The sequence below is a fragment of the Miniopterus natalensis genome, chromosome 1, assembly GCF_054644295.1.
Source record: "Miniopterus natalensis isolate mMinNat1 chromosome 1, mMinNat1.hap1, whole genome shotgun sequence".
NCBI classification, from domain to species: Eukaryota; Metazoa; Chordata; class Mammalia; order Chiroptera; family Miniopteridae; genus Miniopterus; species Miniopterus natalensis.
This window is the reverse complement of record NC_142081.1, coordinates 178,040,727-178,063,878: the sequence shown is the minus strand read 5'-3', so window position 1 is coordinate 178,063,878 and position 23,152 is coordinate 178,040,727. Positions and strand designations below refer to the sequence as shown.

The 23,152-nt window shown below is 35.7% G+C and overlaps 1 protein-coding gene across 1 annotated transcript in view; it reads left to right on the top strand.

Annotated features, from left to right (window-relative positions):
• SLC30A9 (solute carrier family 30 member 9) overlaps nt 1-15,232 on the top strand; it is a 60,408-nt gene extending 45,176 nt beyond the window's left edge. The window contains exons 16-18 of the mRNA XM_016206788.2: nt 2,997-3,126; nt 5,384-5,497; nt 11,943-15,232. Coding sequence (XP_016062274.1) covers nt 2,997-3,126; nt 5,384-5,497; nt 11,943-11,987 — 289 coding nt within the window. The 3' untranslated portion in view covers nt 11,988-15,232. The remainder of the gene's footprint in view (nt 1-2,996; nt 3,127-5,383; nt 5,498-11,942) is intronic.
• The last annotated feature ends 7,920 nt before the right edge of the window (nt 15,233-23,152 follow it).

Sequence of the window (23,152 nt, the reverse complement as noted above, 5' to 3'; positions counted from 1 at the left end):
GTTTTCCTATTCTCTATTTCATGAATTTCTGCTCTAATATATATATTATTTTCTTTTTCCTGCTTGCTTTAGGTTTAGTTTGCTCTTTTTCCAGTGGTTTAAGATGGTAGGTTAAGTTTTTGATTGGCTATCTTTCTTCTTAATATAGGATTTTACAGTTACAAATTTCCCTCTAAGCTCTCCTTTTGCTGTACCCTATAAATTTCAGTACATTGTGTCTTCATTTTCATTCATTTCAAATAATTTTCTAATCTCATTTTTTCTTTTTTCTTTAGCCATTGGTTATTTAGGAGTATGTTAATCTCTTAGTATTTGTGAGTTTCCCAAATGTCCTTTTCTTATTGATTTCTTTATTCCATTGTGGGCAGAGAACATACTTTGTATTATGTCTGTCCTTTTAAATTTACTGGTTTGTTTTATGACCTCGCATATAATCTATCTTGGATAATGTTCCCTGTTCACTTGAGAAGAATGTATATTCTTCTGTTGTTATAGCGAGTGTTGTATAGATGTCTGTTAGGTTTAGTTGGTTTCTAGTGTTTAAGCCTTCTATTTTCCTGTTGATCTTCTTGCCTAGTTGTTTTATCCATTATTGAAAGTAGGATATTGGAAGTCTCCAGCTATTATTGTTGAATTGCCTATTTCTCCTTTTATTTCTGTCAGTTTTTGCTTCATGTATTTTGTTACCATGTTGTTAGGTACATATATGTTTATAATTTTTCATATATTGTTTATAATTAAAGTCTAAAAACTATAAATGGAAAGACTGTGACAAGTTTTGAAATTTTCTGCAAGAGTAAAGATTTGTAGATTAAATTGTTGGAGAAAATAAATGTTAGTAATCCAGGAAGTTTATACAGTTTTTTGTTTTTTTTTAATATATCTTTATTGATTTCAGAGAGAGGAAAGGAGAAGGGGAGAGAGAGATAGAAACATCAATGATGAGAGAGTCATTGACTGAGCCTGCAACCCGGGATGTGCCCTGACCGGGAATCGAACCCCGATCGCCTGGATCCTAGGTCGATACTCAACCGCTGAGCCACTCCCGGCCGGGCTATACAGTTTTTTAGATCGTATATTATCTATTGCTATGTGACAAATTACCCCCAAACTTAGTGACTTTAAACAATATTTATTACCACATAGATTCTGTGGGTCAGGAATCCGGCCATGGTTTACCTGGGTCCTCTACTTCAGGATTTCTCACAAACTGTCATCAAGGTGCTAGCTGGGACTGTAGTCATCTTCTGGGATGGACCTGCTTCTAAGCTCACTCAATTATTGACATGATTTAAACTTTTTTTTGTGTGTGTGTGTGTCACATGGTCCTCTCCAACATGGCAGCTTGCTTTCAAAGTGTACAAGCTGAGAAGGCAATAGAGATTGAGGGTAAACAAGATAAAGGTTACAGATTAGTCATCTAATCTTAGAAATGACATCTCATCCCTTTGCCATGCTCTGTTGGTTAGGAGCAAGTCACTAGGTCTAGCTTACATTCAAGGAGAGAGGCTTGTACAAGGGCTTTGAAAACAGGAAGCAGGGATCATATGGAGCCATGATAGATGCTACCTGTGACAGCTTTCTATCTGCAGTTATATATAGGAACACAAGCTCTGGCCGGCATAGCTCAGTGGTTGAGTGTTGACCTATGAACCAGGAGATCACAGTTTGATTCCTGGTCAGGGCACATGCCCAGGTTGCAGGCTCAATCCCCAGTAGGAGGCATGCAGCAGGCCGCCTGTCAGTGACTTTCTAGAGCATCATTGATGTTTCTATCTCCCCCTCTCCATTCCTCTCTCTGGAATCAATAAAAAAGATATTTAAAAAAATAAAAGAATTAGAACACAAGGAAAACATATATTAGGATATTTTCATTAGCTGCTATTCAGGTATTAGCCAAATAATCAAATTTATTAATATTTTGTGAGGACTGAGATAGATATGCTTTTTTTTTCTTTTAAGAATGAGCTTTATAGCTTCTTACCAATCTAGACAAGTTTTATTTCAACTTGGATACATATAATTTTATAAATGTTATTCTTATTTTCACCCTAGATAGTTAATAAATATGCTTCTTTATATAGATAATTTCAGACTCATTATTTAGTAACTTGCTCAAGATCACTCAGAAATTGAAATCAAAGGCTTTAAGAGTACTTGGAGTCTTATTTAGGCTTGTTTTCCCAGTAGCTCCCCATATCTCTAGGATTCACAGTGTTTTCTTATTCTCTTATATATCCTATAAAGAAAAGATGTTATAGTGATTATCAAGAAAGAAAATAATTTCTCAATGGTTTTGGGGGAAGATTGATTCCAGAGGGTTAGGGCAGGAAGGATGAAAAGTGGTTATGCTTGAGTTTCCCTTTCTGGGAGGCAAAATGGTATAACAGAAAGACCATTGGGTTTGGCTATCTGAAGATCTGGGGTGAGTCCTGGCTTTGCTGTTGACTAGTTGAATTACCTTGGACAAGTCACTTGTTCCCTGTGGGACTGTTTTATCATCTGTAAAGATTCCATCATACCTACTTTGTAAATGCCATTCAATAAATGTCTGCCATGTAATTGGTAGCATTAGGCGTAAGTGTTGGCTCATTATTTCACACATCATTTTCATTAGGTAGTTATTACTAAGTTACTCTAATAGAGTACTTTACAGAGTTGTTTGAAAAGTTTTTTAAAGAAGCTATTTAAAAAAGCAAAAAGGGACTGTGAGATAAAATGACCAGATTATTGAAAAGTAATTTAGAGTTGATTTTTAAAAATCTGTCAACTTTATAATTCATATGTATATGGATTACCATAAAATAATATTAAGTTTATACCTTTGGCCTTATGTAAAAATAGCTAAATGGACATTTATTTGGAAAATGATAGGTGGCACTTAATGGTGAACACTTTCATCACTGGTGGAAAAAATAATTCTAGACTTTTTGCCATTAAAATGTATATACATGTATGTGTGTATATAAATTTGTAAGCATTGTTATTGATTGCAGGGCAATTCATGATGTTAAAGCCACAGATTTGGGACTAGGTAAAGTTAGATTTAAGGCAGAAGTAGATTTTGATGGACGAGTTGTTACAAGATCGTATTTGGAAAAACAAGATTTTGACCAAATGCTACAGGTAAGTGTATGTATTTGTTGTTTTCTTATAAAGCCAATGGTTAGAAAAATTATGTTTTAAGTCAATAAAATAAAACAAAACTTTTTTTAGAACATTTTTACTGCTTTTTAAAAAGAGAGGGAGGGAGAGAGAAACATTGATATGAGAGTGGAATATTGGTCAGCAGCCTCCTGCATGCCCCCTACCAAGGATCGAGCCCGCAGCCTGAGCATGTATTCTGACAGGAATTGAACTGGCAGCCTTTCAGTGCACGGGATGCCACCCAACCAACTGAGCCACACCAGCCAGAGCTAAAATAAGACTTTTTTTATAGCTCATAAATTCACTTTTGTTTTCAGCTTCTTAGGGTTCCAAAATTTGACAGAGACCCTTTTATTTACTGTAGAGTGGGTTAGAGGAGATAGAAATGCAGACTTATTAAAGTGCTTGCCAGGCATTTTATATATGTTATCTAATGTACTTTTAACAACCCTGTGAGGTAAAGAAATAATATTTTCATTTTCATATATAGGGAAATAGGGACACAGAGAGATTAAGTAACTTGCCTAAAATTGGAGAGCCATATATGGAGTCACATATGAATTTAGGCCTCTGTGCCTCCAGAATCCATGCTTTTTAAAATTAAGAACACTTTAAAAGAGAATTTACAGAGGGTAATGTAATAAACAGTGCAGAGGATACCACTTGCCTTTGTCAAATCTTAATATTTTACCATACTGTATTTGCCTAAGATCTTAAAAAAAGAGAGAAATCGTTGCAAAACAATTGAAGCCCTTGTGTTATTATTATAGGTCCTATTCTCTTTCCTCCATCCCTAGAACTAACAATTATCCTGAACATAGTACCTATCATTCTACTTAGGTTTTTATACTTCTTAATATATTTTTATTAGCATAATATATAACAACATTTTGGATGTTTAAAAATTGATATAAGCAGTATATACTAAATGATTGCCTCTGCAATTGTCAACAGCATGTTTTTGAGATTCCTTCCCCCTGTTAAAATATATACCTTTAGTTCATTTACTGTGACTGCTATATAATATTCCATTATGTGAATATCTGCAATTTATTTATCTAGTCTCTAGTTTGTGGACATTTATATTGTTTCTTATGTTAAGCTATTAGAAACAGTGCCACAGTGGCATTTTTATCCATGTTTCCTCATTCACATATGCAAGAATTTCTTTAGGGTAATATATAGCTAGATTTAAAATAGATGGGCCCTTGGGTGAGCATCAACTTCTCTAGACATTGACAAATTTTTTGCAAAAGTGGGTCAATTTAATTTCCACTATTATTGTATCAAATTTTTGTTGCTTCACATTCTTACTAGATTATATTGACAGTTTTGAAATTTTTGTCATTGTGATAGGTGTGAAGAGGTATCTTGTTTTAATTTATATTTTCCTGGTAGTAATGAGGTTAATAAATATTGAAATTCATTGACCATTGGAATTTCCTCTACTCGTTTCTTTGTTTAATTTCTATTTTTCTGACAGATTTGTAAACATTTTTTTCATATGCTTAATACTAATTCTTTCTCAGTTAAGTATATGCAAATATCTTCTTCAAGTTTGTGATTTACCACTTTGTTGTTCAGAAGATTTAATGTGGTTTTTAATTTTAATGTCAAATTTGTAATCTTTTTCTCTGTGTGTTTCATAGTCTTGCCTGAGTGATCCTTCCTTACCCATTATCATAAACATACTTATTTTTTTCTCTAAAAGTCTTATGGTTTGTTTTTACCCTTAGGTTTTTAATCCACTTAGAATTGTTTTTGTTTTGTTTAATGGTCTAAGGTAGATGTTCAATTTTTTCTTGAATTTCAGTTTTTTGGAAATAGGTTGTTTATTGACTGTGGCTTGAAAGTTGCTTTTTTATTTTTTTTAATCCTCACCCAAGGACATGCTTAATTGATTTTTAGAGAGAGAGGGGAAGGGAAAGATAGAGTGTGCGAGAGAGAGACACATACACACACACTGATGGGAGAGAGAAACTTTGATCGGTTGCCTTCCCGTACACTCCCTGATCGGGATCCAAGGTATGTGCCCTTCCTGGGAATCAAACCTGCAACCTTTAGTTGTGCAGGACGATGCTCTAACCCACTGAGCCACATGGGCTAGGGCTGGCTTGAAAGATTTTATTTTTCATTAAAGTTCATGGTACTATAATTTTTTTAAAGAAATTATCAACATACTACTATGATTTTATAAAATTCTTATTTTGTTTCCCTGCTATCATTTTCTTTATAGGAAATTCAAGAAGTGAAAACTCCTGAAGACCTAGAGACCTTTATGCTTAAACATGGAGAAAATATTATTGATACTTTAGGAGCTGAAGTAGATAGACTTGAGAAGGAACTAAAAGTAAGATATATTCATTATCATAACATAATTATAATATCTATTTTTTGTACTTTATGTCAGACACTATGCTAATTGCATCATATGTATATATTGTCAGAAACCCATGATGTGTTGGTTGCTTTGGGTAAGAATGAATAGGTTAGAGAAATTAGATAATTTATTCAAGAAAGTAGGGGAATTGGTTTTGAATTTATGTATCTCAATTCCAACGTAAGTACTTCTATTGTTATTCTATACTGCTTGCTTAATATCTAAAATAGTCAGACTTTTTTTGCTTGTTTTTAAATAAGAATCATTAGAAAGTTTCTAGAGAATAGTAAAAGGGAAATTTAAAAATTTCGAAAAGTTAGGAAAAAAATAGCATGTGACCTTAAACATTCACATACATCTTGCTTTTTAGTCCATCTAATGTTCTTTTATATTTTCTGTTTGTTTTTGTTCAGTTGGAGATCGTTACAACATACTCAGTTATTTTACTGAAATATTACTTGATCAGACTTTTTAAAAACCTCTCAGTGCTCTCAAATTGTCATTTATTGACATTTGGGTTCTCTTTGTTTTCCGTGAATAAAAATTGTAAATGATCATTAACATATATAGCTTGTTGAAGAACGTGCATTTGCTTCAGTTGACGTTGACCATTGTTTAGTTTTGTTAAAAATTGAAGGGAAACAAAAGCAAAAATTGAGGGGAAACATATCACTGCTTCCTATCTTTTAGAATCTAGATATTTGATCAGATTAATAGAAGTACTTGAAATAAAATGGTTTTGTTCATGTTAATATTACAGTTCATAAGCTTTGTCAGGCAATATTTTTGAAGTTTATATATGAGTAATTCTCAGATATTTTCGTGTTAGGATCCTTTGCCACCTTAAAAATTATTGAGGACCCAAAGAGCTTTTATTTGATTTATAGTTACTGATATTTACCAAATCATAAATTAAAACTGAGAAATTGAAAAATATTTATTTAAAAACATAATTACATATTAATGTAAATAACATTTTAACAAAAAAAATAACTTTTCTAAAATGAAAAAAATTACCAAGAACTGTAGTATTGTTTTATGCTTTTGCAAAAATCAAAGACAGCTAGATTCGCATGTGTTTTTGCATTCAGTTTGTTGCCAGATATTGTTTTGGTTGAAGAATATGAAGAAAGAGAGGAGCCCTTATAAGTATTCTTAGACCTTTTCAAATGATTGTGATACTCTCTTTTGATATTACACCAAAACCTGGCAACGGGTAGCCTCTTAAAGCTTAGCTGCAATGTGGAATCTGAAACCATGTCAGTGAACTTTTTATACATTTGTGAAGTTAGGGGGCACAGTCCAGAAGACCACCCTCGTTTCTAACACAGTTGCAAAGTTTGAGGGGTTTCTAAGACCACCCTCAGGTTAGATAATTCACTAGGTATTTCAGAACTCACTAAATGCTATTATACTCACAGTTATGGTTTATTATAATGAAAACATACAGATTAAAACTAGCCAAGTTCTTACACAGAGCTTCACGTTGTCCTCTCCCCAAAGAGTCGTGGACAGTATTTTTTCCCTAGCAACAGTGTTTGACATTTTGCAGGGAATATTGCCATCAGGGAAGCTCAACTAAACCTTGGTGTCCAGAGATTTTATTGGGCTTCATAGAAGTTGACTGTCTAAGCAGCTGACCTTACATCTTCAGCTCTTTCTGGAGGTAGAGCAGATAAACAAAGACATAATTTATCAGACAGGACATTCCAAGGGCTTAGAGATCACCTCCTAGTAGCCAAGAGCAAAGGCCAGACCTCTCTTTGGGTATGATTAGTTTTCTACTCTATACTGTTGTATTTAAATCTGTTGGCCTGTCTTTGTACTCTGAATGGCTCTTTTACCCATGCATGATTCTGTAGTATTATGAATTGGTTATTTGGAAAATAATTGGTTGACTGACTCTGTGAACATCTTTCAAATGTTACATTTTAAAGTAGAAGCTGTCAGGCTCACAGTGGTGGATGTGAGTTTTCCAACATTCTGATTTTCACTTGAAAGCTTGCATTATCATTAGCAACAAATACTTGTAGTTGTTTTCTTTGAAGTAACAGACTCATTTTTTTATTTGTTAACAGATGGCTGCCAGATACCCAAATTTGAGTAACCATAGTTTGTTAGTTATTCTTTTAAGTAAAAATGGTGTTTAAATTAAAAAAAAAAAAAGGCATTTGATTCAACTCATAACTGAAGCAATCACAGAAGTGCTTCTCCTTTTGACATCAGACTTCAGTGTGAAGAGAAGGGCTTTATACATCCCATTTTGTCACAGAATATTTTTAAAAGTGTACTCAGGAGTTCAGGTTTAACAAACCAGTACTTTTTACTACTTCATGAAAGACATTTTAAAGGGAAATTACCTTTTCTTTTTTTTTTAAACTGTGAGTATCTAGCAGTAACGGAACAAAATGACTGCCAATGTAGTTTGGTACCATTTGCCTTGAATTTTGCAAAGGTACCAGCAGTTTTATCCACCATTGTTTTTATGCCATCAGAGGAAATGTCAGCATAGTAAAAAAGGCAAATAACATCTTAGTCTTATTAAGAAAATAGTTTGACTTTAGAGTTCCCCTGAAAAGCTCTCAAGACCCCAGTGGTCTTTGGAGCACACTTTGAGAAGCAATGTTTAAATAAAATGTGAGATGATTATTTTTATGCAGGGTGACACAGGAATGAATAAACTTTGCTTTTCCATTCTGTCCCAAGGAAAATAATGGACTTTTAAACTCAATATTTTAGCTTTACGCTTTAATAGAAACAAATCAGAAGCCAGATTTAAGATAAAATACAGAATTGATCATTCTCAACTGTACTCTTATGATAATCAGATAAGCTTTTACTGTTTTTTTGTTAACTTTGTGTTTTAATTATAAACTACTTAATAATTAATAGTTTGAACTGTCTCATAAGTGTTTTTGAATTATATAAGCCTTTCAAACCAAGAAGCCAAGTTTAACATTTTCAGGTGGAAACATCTCTAAGGTAATAAGTCATAAGTAATCTTAAGTCAAAGAAAGTTCTTCATAGTGAAGGCACCAAACAGAATGTGTGAATATAATTCTTCTTTCATCTCATGAAAATAAGCTGATTTTTTTGAAAACTGAAACTTTGTACACTGGAATATTCCCTCCTTTTCAGTATCTAGGTATGGTTGCCTTCTAAGTTTAAATTTGACTAATTATTGAATTACTTTGGAAGGTCACACACAGTGAGAAAATTCTGCAGCAGAATAGTGATTTCTGTAGAGTAATGCCATTGATCCAAGTAGTGGAATAGGAGGTATTTTTAGCTTAGACTCTATAACTTGTAGAATTGTATGTAAAGATTTAAAAAATAATAGAAGCTAATTTATAAAGTCCCATATTATAAATGTGAAATATATCTTGTTCTTTTTTGAAGTTCTTTGAACTATTAACTTGAAAGGTTTTTGTTTTGTTTTGTTTTTGTTCTACCTCTATATTCCATGAAGTTTTTTGTGTTTGGGAGGAAATAATTCTGTTGGAATTGGGAAGATGCCATAACATTTGTAAATTCCTAATAAGTCATGTTCCAGTTAAACACTCTGCCCTTTACTTTGTCTTTTACTTCTCTGATTGCATCCTCCTATAGCATTTTCTTAACTTTAGACTTCAGCACTGCAAAATACATTAATAATTGAGTTTTTATCTCTCCATAATATAAGTGTTGGAATAAAATCTGTAGTGTGTAAAATGTTCGAATTTGCATTGAACAGTGCTTGGGACATAATAGATCAGTAAGTATTTGTTGAATAAGTGAATGAAAATCACAAGTTGTACAATTATTGATTTTCAATTTAGCAAATATTTACTCAGTTTCTGTTGTGTACATGACAGCTTGTTAGGCACTAATCATTAAGATTTACGAATATCAATCCTATTTCTTTTATTCATTTATTCTGTCATTCGGCAAACCTTTATTTGTGTGTCTGCTTTGTATTGGGCCCATTATATGTTAGGATTTGATTAGTTTTCTCTCTGAAAATGATTTTTAAAAGAGCAGAGTAAATTAACTTTTTGGTTTCTTTTTCTTGAGATCAGATTTTTATTAGTATACATCTGTTATATAGTGCTTTTAGATAGAATAATTTTAAACTTTCCATGAACTGCTAAAATTTTTCAAGTCATATTGGGATGGGTAAAGGTTGAATGGAGTGGGAAAATAAAATTCAGTTTCATTTCTGTTTGAGGAAATCTTTTATTATTCCATATTGAATTAAGAGTTCTACACACAGGAAATGGTTTAAGATAAAGAAAACGTGAAGAAAAGTATGCCTCCCATGTTTGGGGGTCTCTGGCCACAGTTAAATTAGCATCCAAGAGGAAGTACTCCCAGGGACTCTTAATGACACAAGTTATAAGAAAAATCCCAGTCACACTCAGTACAGTGCTGTAGCTTGATCTAAACTCCAGGTTTTATGTTTATAATGGAATTCCTTAAACATAAGTAATATGCAGATATTCCTAGTGTACTGTTTTGTTAAATATGTTTTTATTGATTTTGAGAAAGAGAGAAAGGGAGAAGGAAAGAGAGATATATCATGAGAGAGAAACATTGTCGATTGGCTGCCTCCTGCATGCCCCCTACTGGGGAACAAGCCCATAACCCGGGCATGTGCCCTGACCAGAAACCTTGGTTCCTAGGTCAGTGCTCAACCACTAAGCAACACCAGCTGGGCTCCTAGCTACTTTTTAAGCTAGGAATTATTGATCCTGACTGGTTATCAGAATCACTTAGAGGATCTCTTTTTCCCTTGCTAATTTATTTTTACATTTTTTAACAAATAGTATGCAAATTTTATAAGATCAAACAGAACTGAAAAGCTTATAACAGAAATAAGTGTCACCAGCCTCACGCTCCTCAGTCCTTAATTCTATTTTATAGAGATAACCACTTTTAATATTTTGCACATTTTTTATATTTACTGTTATACTTTTTACTTAAAGTCTTATACTGCTCCTCCTGATTTAAACATTATTTTCTCTTTGATAGGTGTAGATTTAGTTATTTTATACTCTCTTCTGTCCTCCATTCTCACAATATCATTATATTACATTTTATTGCACTTTAAAATTTTTTAAATTTATTGATTTGAGAGAGAGAGAGGAAGGGAGAGAAACATTGATTTGTTTTTCCACTTATTTATGTATTCATTCGTTGATTCTTGTATGTGCCCTGACTGAGATCAAACCTGCAACCTTGGCATATCGGGACGACTCTATAACCAACTGAGCTACCTAGCCAGGGCCTTATTGCACTTTTAATTCCCCCCAAATTGAGTTGGGTGTCCATCCTTTATGTACCCATGGTGGGGGAAAAGCCAGAACCTTTACTTTGCTCTCTAGTAGCAGACTGTTGTAATTGCCTGCTTGCTTACCGGTATTTCCTCACTAACCATGTTTTAAAGGTATTTTTGTTGTTATTGAATTGAAATTCCTAAGGCTAGCATTTAAGATTTCTCACAACCTGGCTTCTTCCTGCCTTTTCAGGCTGACTTTCTCAGGCTGTTTCTTCTGTCTAGACTCCCTTCATCTCTATCTGGAAAATACCACATTCAAACCTCACTTATATTATATCCTCATGTAATATATGAGAGCCTTCTGGATCTCATGAGAATAAATAGTATACCTCACATTTTTTGTTCTCAGAGTTATTACTTAGTATATTGTGACAGGAGATTGAGGTCTGGAAGCAGGCCTGGAATCTCCCCTGGCTCCATCACTTACTAGCTGTGCGACTTTGAACAGGTTAGATTATTACTTCAAACTTAAGTTTTCCTTTATGTAAAATGGAAATAATTGGGTTATTATGAAAAATTTTCAAGTACATACACGTGAAGCCCTTTACTTAGCATAGTACTTGACACAAGAGTAAGTGATCATTAAATGTTAACTGTTATTATTAACTATAGGGCTTGAGCTTATAGATGGTTATTGTCTCCCTGGCAAAACTGAGTTCCTCAGAGTCTGTAACAGAGTCTTAATAATCATAGCTCCACTTCCTGGCACAATGCCTGGCCCAAGGCTATATGGATTTTTACTAAAATAAGCATCAGTGTATTTTTTCTGATTATTGTTTTGCAGTGATTTTCTTTTTACCACAAATGAGCATATTTTCAGTGCTTTGCAATGCTTGGAACATAAGTAGATTCTTAATCCATTACTGTATTAATGAACATATGAACAAACATGTTGATGAGACTTACTGTATCATTTACAGTGTGTTTAATCTATCAATTTTATCTTCTCCTTATGCAAATAATTTCTCTTGCTAGTATGCCACAATGAAAGCAAGCATTTGACCAGATGTTTTCAGTGGCTTTGGTGATCAGAAGGAATAAGAGGAAACAGAAGGTTCTATTTTGCTCAGAATAACTGGTGGTGATTTTTCCTTTCAGAAACGAAATCCTGAAGTTCGACATGTTGATTTGGAGATACTATAGATTTGATGGATGGAATGAATCGCTTTGGAGGGAACTTTGGAAACCAGTTGGTTGAGCCTTCTCTCCCGCACTGAAGGAGTCAACGCCATTCAGAAGCCACTTTTTTTTTAAAGATGAAAGAAATATTTTATGTAAAGGGCAATTCAGCAGTCCACAGAACTAAAACTACTACTTACTTTTAAGAGACACATTATAAGTTGCATCAGTTTGGAAATCATGTTTTTATGTTTTAGTAGGAAACATTTTAGTTAACTTAAATTGATCATAATTCCTCATTTTGGCCTGTCAGAGTATACTGTACCTTACAATCATGTTTCCTTTCTTCACATTGGTAAAATAAGTGACATCCATAAAGTTATTAATTATGTTTCCACTGAAGACTTGACTCCATCAAAACCTGCCAATCTTGAACATACTGGCTAAATCTTGGTTTGTGGTTTTTAAATAGTCACTCCGTTTCATTCTGTCTTTCTATATACCTTGTAATTTGGCCCTGCGCACTAAGAGGAACACTCTCCTAACCTGGTTATCCATAAACGTTCATTCCAGAATTGGCTTAGTTACTGAATTGAAGGAAGGCATTTCAATACAGCCTTTGAGGTCATAGTAGTTGCCATTTAGTAAAATTTCTTCTCTCTCTTTTGCTTTTTTTCTTATTTGGTTTAATTTTTCTGATGGTAAAAGATATAAAATAACCCTAGATGTTTCCATGGGCCAGTGTAATGGCTGGTTTTTTGTCTTCTGTTTTTTAACTGGCTTCAGTGCCATCATGTGTATTTACTAGGACATAATGCATTTATAAGTATTTACATTCTGTAAAGTGGGCTAGAAATATTTATAATTTTATAGACAGGGTATCATTCTATTTTTAATTTATTTAAAAGAGGCACTACTTATGTAAATCTGAACTGTGGGATATTTTTTTGCTTTAAGAGAAAGGGAGAGAAGTAAATCTCTTATGCAGAAACTTGTGGCCATGATTTTTTATAATATAGTCAGTAGTGTGTCTGTAACGTGAGTTTCTCACAGTTACAAATGGGCATTTAGCATAATATATGGCTATAACATTAGGTAAGTAGCTTTCTAATGATCATAAGGTTTCAAGGCGAAAAAACATACGATTCAGTAATTGAAGATTTAGTGCAAAACTACAGCTTTGTCTCTGTTCATCAAAACAACTCATATGCACTTTAAATGGTCAGGTAGCTCTGAGCATTGTCCAAGCAAGAGTGGTGGCTGAGTGATCTCTTTGCTAGATAAGGGAATGCTTGACATAAGGACCTAACTATCTGAATGAGGTCAGCAGCGTCTAAAGCTTACTGAGATCAAAGTTTATGAATTACAGCAAATTGTACTGCTAGAAACAAAAAAACATTTGATTAAGGGGTTTGTAATGGTAATTTTTCATCCACGTATGTCATTTATTGGAAAATTGTGTAAATTTACATTGTGGTACATTATTTTTACTACCATTACAGAGCATTTTGCATGCTGTGCATTTTAAGTGAAATAACATTCCAGTTTATTTTTTAAGATATAAAATTGTTTTATATACACAATTTGATTCTCTGTTCTTACGGTTTCAAATTCTTCACCATTACCTTTTCCCTGAAACTGTTTTTTACCCATTATAATTCACTCTATACTTTGCGTTCTTCCTCCCTCCCCTTTCCCACCTGCCATTTCTTAATCCATGTCACTGCCATATGTGAAGGTACCAAATTATATCCAATTCCTTCCTCATAAAATTGCTCTGGAAAATTTCACATAGCTAGACAAGAATAATTTAACTCAGAAAAAATCTCAAAGTTGATGTGCAGAGGATATTCTAAATTCCAAATGGTAGTTGTGGTTTTTTTTTAGGACTCCCTAAAAGAGGCCAATTCCTGATAACTTCTGAGTTTTCTAATATGATTTGATTGAGATCATACCTATTCTTAAATAATAATTGAAGGCCTACATTTCTTATTTTCAGTGCTGTTTTGCACCGATGTTTTAAAGTTTGTTTGAGCAAAATTTGACATGCAGAAGTACAGCATATCAAGCAATTGGAGTATTTCTGTGCAATAAGGAAATGTATGGCATCTCTGGACCTTTTTCCTTTTAAACTAGAGTCAAATTTGAATTTGAAAACCAGGGAATTTGGGCGTCTTAAAATAAGATATCTTATTCAGGTCCCCCCTGAAAATACTACTTCTTCCTTTAAGTCTTGTCCTGATCCGTAGCATTGGAATATTTAAACATATAAATCTCAGTATTTTCAAGGGAAATAGCTTCTGTAGTAGAATAGTTGCAAGAATAATGTTCAGCAGAGAAGAGGGCTGTCAAGGCCCATGACTCCTCTTTGTACTCAGCTGAACTCTGGGAACTACCAGGTGAAGTAGACTTATTTCCAGCTTTGGCTGAGAATGGATCTCTAATCAGGTCCCAAACTAGGTAAGGTGGTACATTTTTCAGACCATGGCAGAGGGAGGGAGGATGAGGGATGGAGACTTATTTTTAAGTGGACCACATTGGTGGCCAGTAGTATCCAATTCCAAAGAGGACGATTCCTGGACAGATAGAGGAAACTGAGCTAGGATCAGATTGGAAAATTCCCCCGTAAAAGTTAATCTCTGCATCCATCATCCACTCCCCCCCCCCATAATCCAGAATAACAAAATGGCATAAGACTTGGAGTGTATGATTTTAGTGCTACCTTAATTACCCTATAATTTAGATAATGCTCTTTGCTAAAATTGTACCATCTAAAGGAAATGACTTACGTCTTAAATCTGATAACTTTTTGAGATAGAATGCTGTTAACTACAGAAACTTGCACAGGCATTTGGAATTTATACTGTCTTTCTCAGATTGTATTTGTCATATGATGACCCCCAGTTTGCCAAACTGTCAGGAGTCAGTGAAGCAAAGAATTGAAGGTAAATTTTGATTCAAAGATTGTCTCTCCTGAATCCCTCATCCCTGTCTCTGGAATGGAACTTCAGAAGGTATCTATATAGGAAATTGGTCTTGCAGCCTTTATATTTGCATTTAAGTTTACTGACATTCCTACACTTGGTTTATGGAAAAAGAAAAATTTTGTTTCTATTAATTGTATTTCAGTTGTCTGATTTTGCTGGCCGATTAAGATGGTCCTGGCCCCTCATGATGCTTTTTTCCTTAATGTCTAATGTAAATAAGAACAGTTCACTTGTTTGTTTGGGACTTTCCTCCCTGATAAATAAATGTTTTTTAAATATAAATTCTTCTTTACCTCATATGTTAAGAACTAAACTATGTGATTGGATACATTTTACCTTAAAAATCATGCCTATGTTTTTGAACAGAATTTATTATTCATTGAGTATGCTTGTTAGTTTGTACAGTGTCCTGGTTTTACAAAACCAAAATATAACAACCCTTAATCCTGTTACAATCAGTTTTCAGTATAAAGAGAACTGTTACTGATTTGCTGTTAGGATGTCATGTGCTTGCTAAAGTATAAATCTAAAAAGGTATGTTCTTTAGCGATAGATACTATCATTACATTTTGATAAACTAGAGCATAAAATACAGAATTGTGTCTTTGTCTTTAAGGGCTTGTAGAGGTTTAAAACTAGATTTTTAAAAAACGTGTTTTTATTATTTTTTAGAGAGAGAGAGGAAGAGAAAGAAAGAGAGAAACATTGATGAGAGACATCGATCAGCTGCCTCCTGCACCGCCCCTTGCCAGGGATCAAGCCCGAAACCTGGGCATGTGTTCTGACCGGGAATCAAACCAGTGACCTCTTGGTGCATGGGATGACACCCAACCACTAAGCCACACCAGCTGGGCTAAAAACTAGATTTTTACAGTGAAAATACACCTGTTTATATTATAATTGCTGTGAGCAGGATAATTTGAGCTAGGTTTACCAGGTGCCATTTTATATACATTGACCCATTTAATCCTTCCAGAGAGCCAGGAAGTAGGGGTTATTTAAATTTGTTAGATAAGGAACCTGAGATACACTAGATACACAGAGCATCTGAGGATACTCAGCTGATAAGGAGCCGAGTCAGGGTTTGAAATCAGATGGTCTAGCTCTAAAAGCCACTCTGCTGAGTGGAAAAGCCCAAGAGAAGTAACACTATTTTGAAAGCATAAACAAAATATTAATTTTGTTATAAAATAAGCAAATGAATTAATTTTCAGTAGTCAGACAGCTAGCCGAATTTAACTTGGACTGCTTGTGGGGGATGGCAGGATGGGATTGGAGTGGGATGCTGAAAACTATGGAAGCCAAGGAATTGAGATTTATTTTCAAGCATTACTTACAGGCCACCTTATAGACATATTCAGAAGGTAATATTTAAGGTCAACTGTCAGTTGTTGACTTGAGCCATGTAGGAAAGAAATTTAGGGCAAGGTGTGGAAATTAGCATTAAAACATTTTAAAATTGTATTTGATTCCTAGTTACCCATTTATTTTTCCCAGGGGCAACTAATGGTACAAGTTTGTGATGTATTCTTTTAGACATTTGATGTATATATGCACACAAACATACATACATATAAGTTTATAATACTTATTTCCTCTGTTCTACACAGATGGTAAAATGTACATTTATAGATCTTATAATTTAAAAAGTACACAGCCAATTTTCAGAGTTTTGTGTTCGCTGAAAATTTTTATATCAAGAAGATATAACAATGTAGTACTGTGATTTAATATAGTACCCACTTGTGACATGGAGCTTTTTACTTTTAAATTAATTAAAGTAAAAAATTCCATTCCCCAGTTCCTTTAGCCACATTTTCATGTGCTTCATAGCTACAGTGGGTGGCTGGTGGCTACCCTGTTGGACAGTGCACATATGGGACACTTCCATTAACACAGAAAGTTCTTTTGTACAGTACTAACATGGCAGGTTAAAGTATCCTAATCTCTTTAATAGTTGAGAGCATCTTTATAGTGTGTGGTTTTTATTGTTGGAGTCAAGGGTAAGAAATTCTAGCTTAGTACTTAGAAATGTTTGGGTATATAATTAGCTCTTGGGCTAAAACCTGAAGCTACCAACTAGTGTTAGTTAGAACAAGTAAATTTCTCATCTTCAACTGACTTCCTCTCTCATTCAAATGCACACTCAACATTGTGGATGGTAAGTAACAAGTCAACCCTAAAAATGTTCTGGAGCCATGAGAAAGTCTTACCCAGGTTTATTATGTGATGATGAAGGTTAATGTTAATTTACATGGTATTCCAGCAGAGATCCGTTCATCTGATGAGGAGGCAGGACTGGTGGGCCCAGATGCTGAGAAAGGGAGGATTTGCAGGTCTGCCACGTTTTATATAAGAGATAATTTCCTGGAAGTTGTGTAAGTTAAATATTTTAAAATCTGTATTTTTAAAAGGACTAAAGGAGACCATGATTTAAAGAAACCCTTTTGCAATGTGAATGCTATTACTTGCGCGTTTAATCCTGTTTAAAGGAGATTGACTGGATTGGCCTAGAACTGGTGCAGGTCAGGTTGAGGTTCGAAGGACATTAAGGAATTGGGTGATAGATGGTCTAATGTCAATAGTATTGGAATTTCCAAGGAATTACTGAGATTGGTTTAATTTCCCTATGATACTTTTTGTATGGATTGACAGCCCATGTCAAAATTTATTGAACACTTATATACTATTAAATACATGATGTACTAGATGCCACTGGGACCCTTCTAGAAGAAGGAAAATAATGCAATGTTGTCAGCCAGATAAGCTGAATCACTCATGGTCCAGGGTGGTAGATACCTCATCCAGATCATCCCTTCTAAAAACCAAGACAGAGGAAGTTATATGTGGCCATCGCACTGTTCCTCCATGGCTGTTTTCCCTCTTCCCTGAGAATTGTGTGTTCCAGATATGAAAAAGACACATGGGACATAAAGGCAACCAACTCACAACCAATGTATTGCAAGCACCACTGAGATTTGGGAGATGACTAGTATTTTGACATACCCAAAAGTAAAACCACAATTTCTTCACCATCAAAAAAATCTCTTGCAGTCTTTTCCTTCTCAGTAAATGGTATTTTCATCATTTCAGTTGCCCAAAATTTTAGATTCATGCCTAACTCCAGTTCTTTACAATGGACATTCAACACCTGAGCAAGATCCACTGGTACATATTTAGAATCCATTTTTCAGCATCTCAAATTACTATCTTAATGTTGACCATCATATCTTGCTTGAATTTTCAAAATAGCCTCTTGTTTTCCCGTAATCCTAGCCCACACATTCTATTTCAACACAGCAGTTTGTCATGTTCTGAAAATATGTCAGATCATGCCATTTCTTTTCTCGGAGCCCTCCTATGGCTTTTCATCTCACACAGTATAACAAAGTCCTGACAAGGCATACAAGTCCTCCCTGAGTTTCTGCAGCATCTCTCTGACCCCATTTCCTACTATTCTCTCCCTCACTGTTCCAGCCAGACTGGCCTTTAGGCTTTTCACACAGCCTAACTAAGCATGCTCTCAACTCAAGGCCTCTACATAGCCTGAAGTACTCATCCCACTACATGTGTGCACAGCATGCTTCTTCAAATACCTGCTCACATGCCACCTTATCAGTGAGGCCTAGTGAGGCCTTTCCTCACTGCTCTTTATAAAATGGCAAACCCACTACTTCTCCCTCCCCCCCTAATTTTTCCCTGATTTCATTTTGACCATAGCATTTATTATCTGGCATACTATAACTTTATCCTTGTTTATTTTCTGCCTGTCTCTGCTACAACATAACATCCATTAGAGCTCAATCTTCAGAAACTAGAATGGCGTCTTGACACACAGAGGGTGTTCAGTAATTATCTGTTGAGTAAGTGAATGTTGCACATATGATGCTAGTAGTCTCTAGGGGTATGAAGATCAAAAAAACCTGGACCAAGTTTGTGAGACAGGCATACTGGTATGCCGCTGATGGGAGTGTGAACTGGGATCACTTATCTGGAGGGTACTTTTGTAGTAGGTATCAAGGGTCTGGAAAATGTTCCTACCTTTTGACCTAGTCATTTCACTTCTAGGAATACAATCTAAGGAAATAGAGTTGCTTCAGTATGAAAAAATTAGAAAAATAAATATGGCATACTTATAAGGTAGAATATAATGCAGTCATTGGAAGCATTTTGTGGAGAATATTTAATAATATGGCAAAATGCTTATAATAGAAAAGATGTAAGAAGATACACCTAGCACTTCCAGTTGTTACTTGGGTGGGAGATGTCCTTTACTTCTTATTGTGCACTCTAGAAACACTTTTATGAACAACTGGTAATTTTAATTTTAGAAAATGCTTAAGACTCTTTAGGGGAAAAGTAAGAACAGGATGCTTGACTATATTCAGAGTCATTCGAATTTTATGTACATAGAAAAAGGATTGAAAGGAGTACACTAAATATAATGCTCGAAAACTGGGTAACTTTTCTCTCATTATTTACAGATTTCCTACAATATGTAGAGCTTGTCTTTTGTAATAAAAAGGTAATTTAAAAGGATGAACAGCTCTGGCCGGCCAAGTAGCTAAGTTGGTTAGAGAGTCCTCCCCAAACGCCAAGGTTGTGGGTTGGATCCCCGGTCAGGGCACATATGAGAACCAAGCAGTGAATGCATAAATAAGCGAAACAACAAGTCGCTGTTTCTCTCTTCCTCTCTCTCTCTCACCCTAAAAATTAATAAGTAAAATGTAAAAGGATGAACAATTCTTTGATATTCTTGAGATCATTGAAAACATAGTGTCATAAAACTAAGGTGTGAGAGCTCAGTGGTTTGGCTCAGTGGTTACAGCATCTGCCCTTGGGCTGAAGGGTCCTGGGTTTGTTTCCGGCCAAGGGCATGGACCTTGGTTGCAGGCTCAGCCCCGGGTGGGGGCGCGGTGGGGAGGCAACCAATTGATGTGTCTCTCTTACATGGATGTTTAGTTCTCCCCGCCACCTCCCTTTCACTCTCTGAAAAGCAATGGGAAAAAAATATCCTTGGATGAGGATTTTAAAAAGACCAAAAAATAAAACCAAGGTGCAAAAACCCTTGAAACAGAATATTATTTTTAATGCCTCCTTTCAAAAGGAAGCAAGAACCAAAATTTTAAAGGGAAAAGAGATAAGCTGATTCCTTATTCTTTAACTTGGGTTAACATCATTAGACTTCAAAAGTTTCCCATAGGGGTTTCCACCCCTAGTAATAGGGGCATACACTGTTGGGACTCAAGATGTGGTGTGCTTAACTGTTTATATAATCTGAAATACTCTCAGATCTCACTATGGGTCATTGTAAAAACAATATGTCTGTCAGAGAAGACTGAAAAAGAAAATTTAAAAACAGCCTTTAATTATTATATTCACTCAACAAATGTTTTTTGAGTGCCTTGTGTCACTAGGCTCTGTACGACCCATAGCTACCTCGGCAGTGCAGGTAGGAAAGCCGCCTCCAGGAAGCGCCCTCTAAGGCTAGGCAGAGCGCGGGGGTGGAGAGTGTTCTAGGCAAGAGGGACAGAATGTGCGCAGAAATATGGCTGTTGATCTTCAATGGCTATGTCTAATCAGGCGAACCCTGTTTTACTCTAACAGGAATTTCAGCTTGCGTTTTCCTTCCCTGAGTGTTGATACAGATTGTCTGTAGCCTTCAGTATTGAATATATTCCACTTTGCTATATTTCTGTGGATCCGGAGAATCATAATGGATAAGAGTCTCCTGCTTATTTTGAAATGGTATATATAGTGTCTCTTGTGGTTCTGTATATTGAACTTGTTTCCTCCTAAGTGTGGCTTCAAGGCATTGTTTCCTGCTGGAGTTCTGAATTGTGATTTACCCATTCTCAGTAGAAATATTAAATAAATCTGAGAAATCTCTAAAACCCATTTTTATTGTAATTTTTCTTATTGAATTCTAGATGTAGCCTTAGATGATTTAGTAAGAGAGGAAGGTGGCTGTTAAACTCAGATTGAAGCAATTTAAAATTTTATGGGCAGTGCATATTTGATACAGAATTTCTCAGTTTATTCTAAATATGAAAAAGTTTGGACCTCCTGAAGGAAAGAAATATATGTCATAGCTGTTTCCACCTCATTTGATCCATGAGACTTCTTTTCTGTTGAGGCCTGCAAGGCTCCTCCTGGGGGGTCTCTCAGCAACCTTCAATTCTCTGAGGCCCAGGGCCTTGCTGTATCCTGAAGATAGGCCTAGTTGTTGCAGTAGGACTACCCCTACAGTTTGGCAGCGTTTTCAGATGAAAGGAATTCTTTTTTTTCCTGTAAGTTATTTACTTAATTTATTTTGTTGAGGTAGAATGGACGTACATTATATAGTTTCAGGTGTACAGCATAATGATTCAATATTTGTTTATATTGCAAAATGATCACAAGAAGTCTAGTGTAAAAATCTGTCACCATACGTAGTTACAGATTTTTTTCTCTTGTGATGAGAACTTCTAAGATCTACTCTCCTAGCAACTTTTTAAAAATTTATTGACTTTTGAGAGAGAACCATCGATTTGTTGTTCCACTTATTTATGCATCCATTGGCTGATTCTTGTACGTGCCCTGACCAGAGATCGAACCCGAAACCTTGGTGTACTGGGACGATGCTCTAACCAACTGAGCTACCCGGCCAGGGCTCTTAGCAACTTTCAGACATGCAGTATAGTATTTTTAATCGTAGTCATCATGCTGTACAGTAGCACATCCCCATGACTTACTATTTTATAACTGGAAGTTTGTACCTTTTGGCCTTTTTCACCCATTTTACCCCCTCCCCGGCCCCTGCTCTGGCTACCACCAGTCTGTTCTCTGTGTCAGGGAGCTTAGTTTTTGGGTGATTATTAGCATTATAGTCAGGTATGCAGCTTGGACACTTCATTGTGCTTGCTCCACTGTGCGCTCAGCACCCCATGCCTCGCCTCCCTCCGTCACCATACATTTGACCCCCTTTACCACCTTTGTCCTCCACCCCCCCCCCCCCCCGGTAACCACCATTCTGTTGTGTATGTGACTTTGTGGGGCTCATTTACTCCGTTTGTTCGTTGCTTTTCGTTTTATATCCTACGAGTGAAATACGGGTTTTTTCCTTTTCTGACTCCTTTCACTTAGCACAATACCCTCAAGGTCCATCTGTGTTGCAGATGGCATATGTCATCTTTTATGGCTGAGGACTGTTCTCATGCACATGCTGCATGTCCATCTCATCCTCTGACAAAGCGCCTGGGCGGTTTCCGCGGCTTGGCTATTGGGCACAATGCTGCATGAGCATAGGGGCACACACACAGGTGGGCGAGGCAGGGCTATAGTTGTGAGTATGCGACACATAGCTTGTTCTTGTAATATTTATTAATTACTGTATTATTTGTCTTACAACTATAAACTTATTTTTGCCTACTCTTGTATCTCTACAAAAAAGTGTTTTCAAATTTTTCGGGTAGATACCCTGAAGAGGGGTTGCTGGGTCCTATGGTAGTTACATTGTTTGAGGAACCTCCATGCTGTTTTCCACAGTGCCTGTACCAATTTTCATTCCCACCAACAGTGTAGCTGGGTGTTTTTTTTCTAGTTTTGTTTTTAAGATTCCACATGAGATCATATGGTATCTCTCTTTCTCTGACTTACTTCACTTAGCATTACGTCCTCAAGGTCCATCCATGTTGTCACAAACGGCAAGATTTCCTTCTTTTTTATGGCTGAATTATACACACATACACCACATTTTCTTTATTTGTTCATCCAGCATTGGACACTTAGGTTGTTTCCATATCCTGGCTATTGAAAATAATGCTGCAGCCCAGCCGGGCGTGGCTCAGCGGTTGAGCATCGACCTAGGAGCCAGGAGATCACGGCTCGATTCCCGGTCAGGGCACATGCCCGGGTTGCGGGCTCCATCCTGTCGGGGGCATGCAGGAAGCAGTCGGTCAATAGCTCGCCAATCATTGATTTTTCTCTTTCCCTCACCCTCCCTCTCTCTGAAACCAATAAAGATATATTAAAAATAATGCTGCAGTGAACATGGAGGTGCCTATATCTTTTCGAGTTAATATTTTTATTTTCCTTAGATAAATTCCCAGAAGTGCAATTGTTGGATCATATGTTAGGTCTATTTTTAATTTTTTGAGGAATCTCCATATTGTTTTGCATAGTGGCTGCACCAATTTACATTCCCACCAACATTGCACAAGG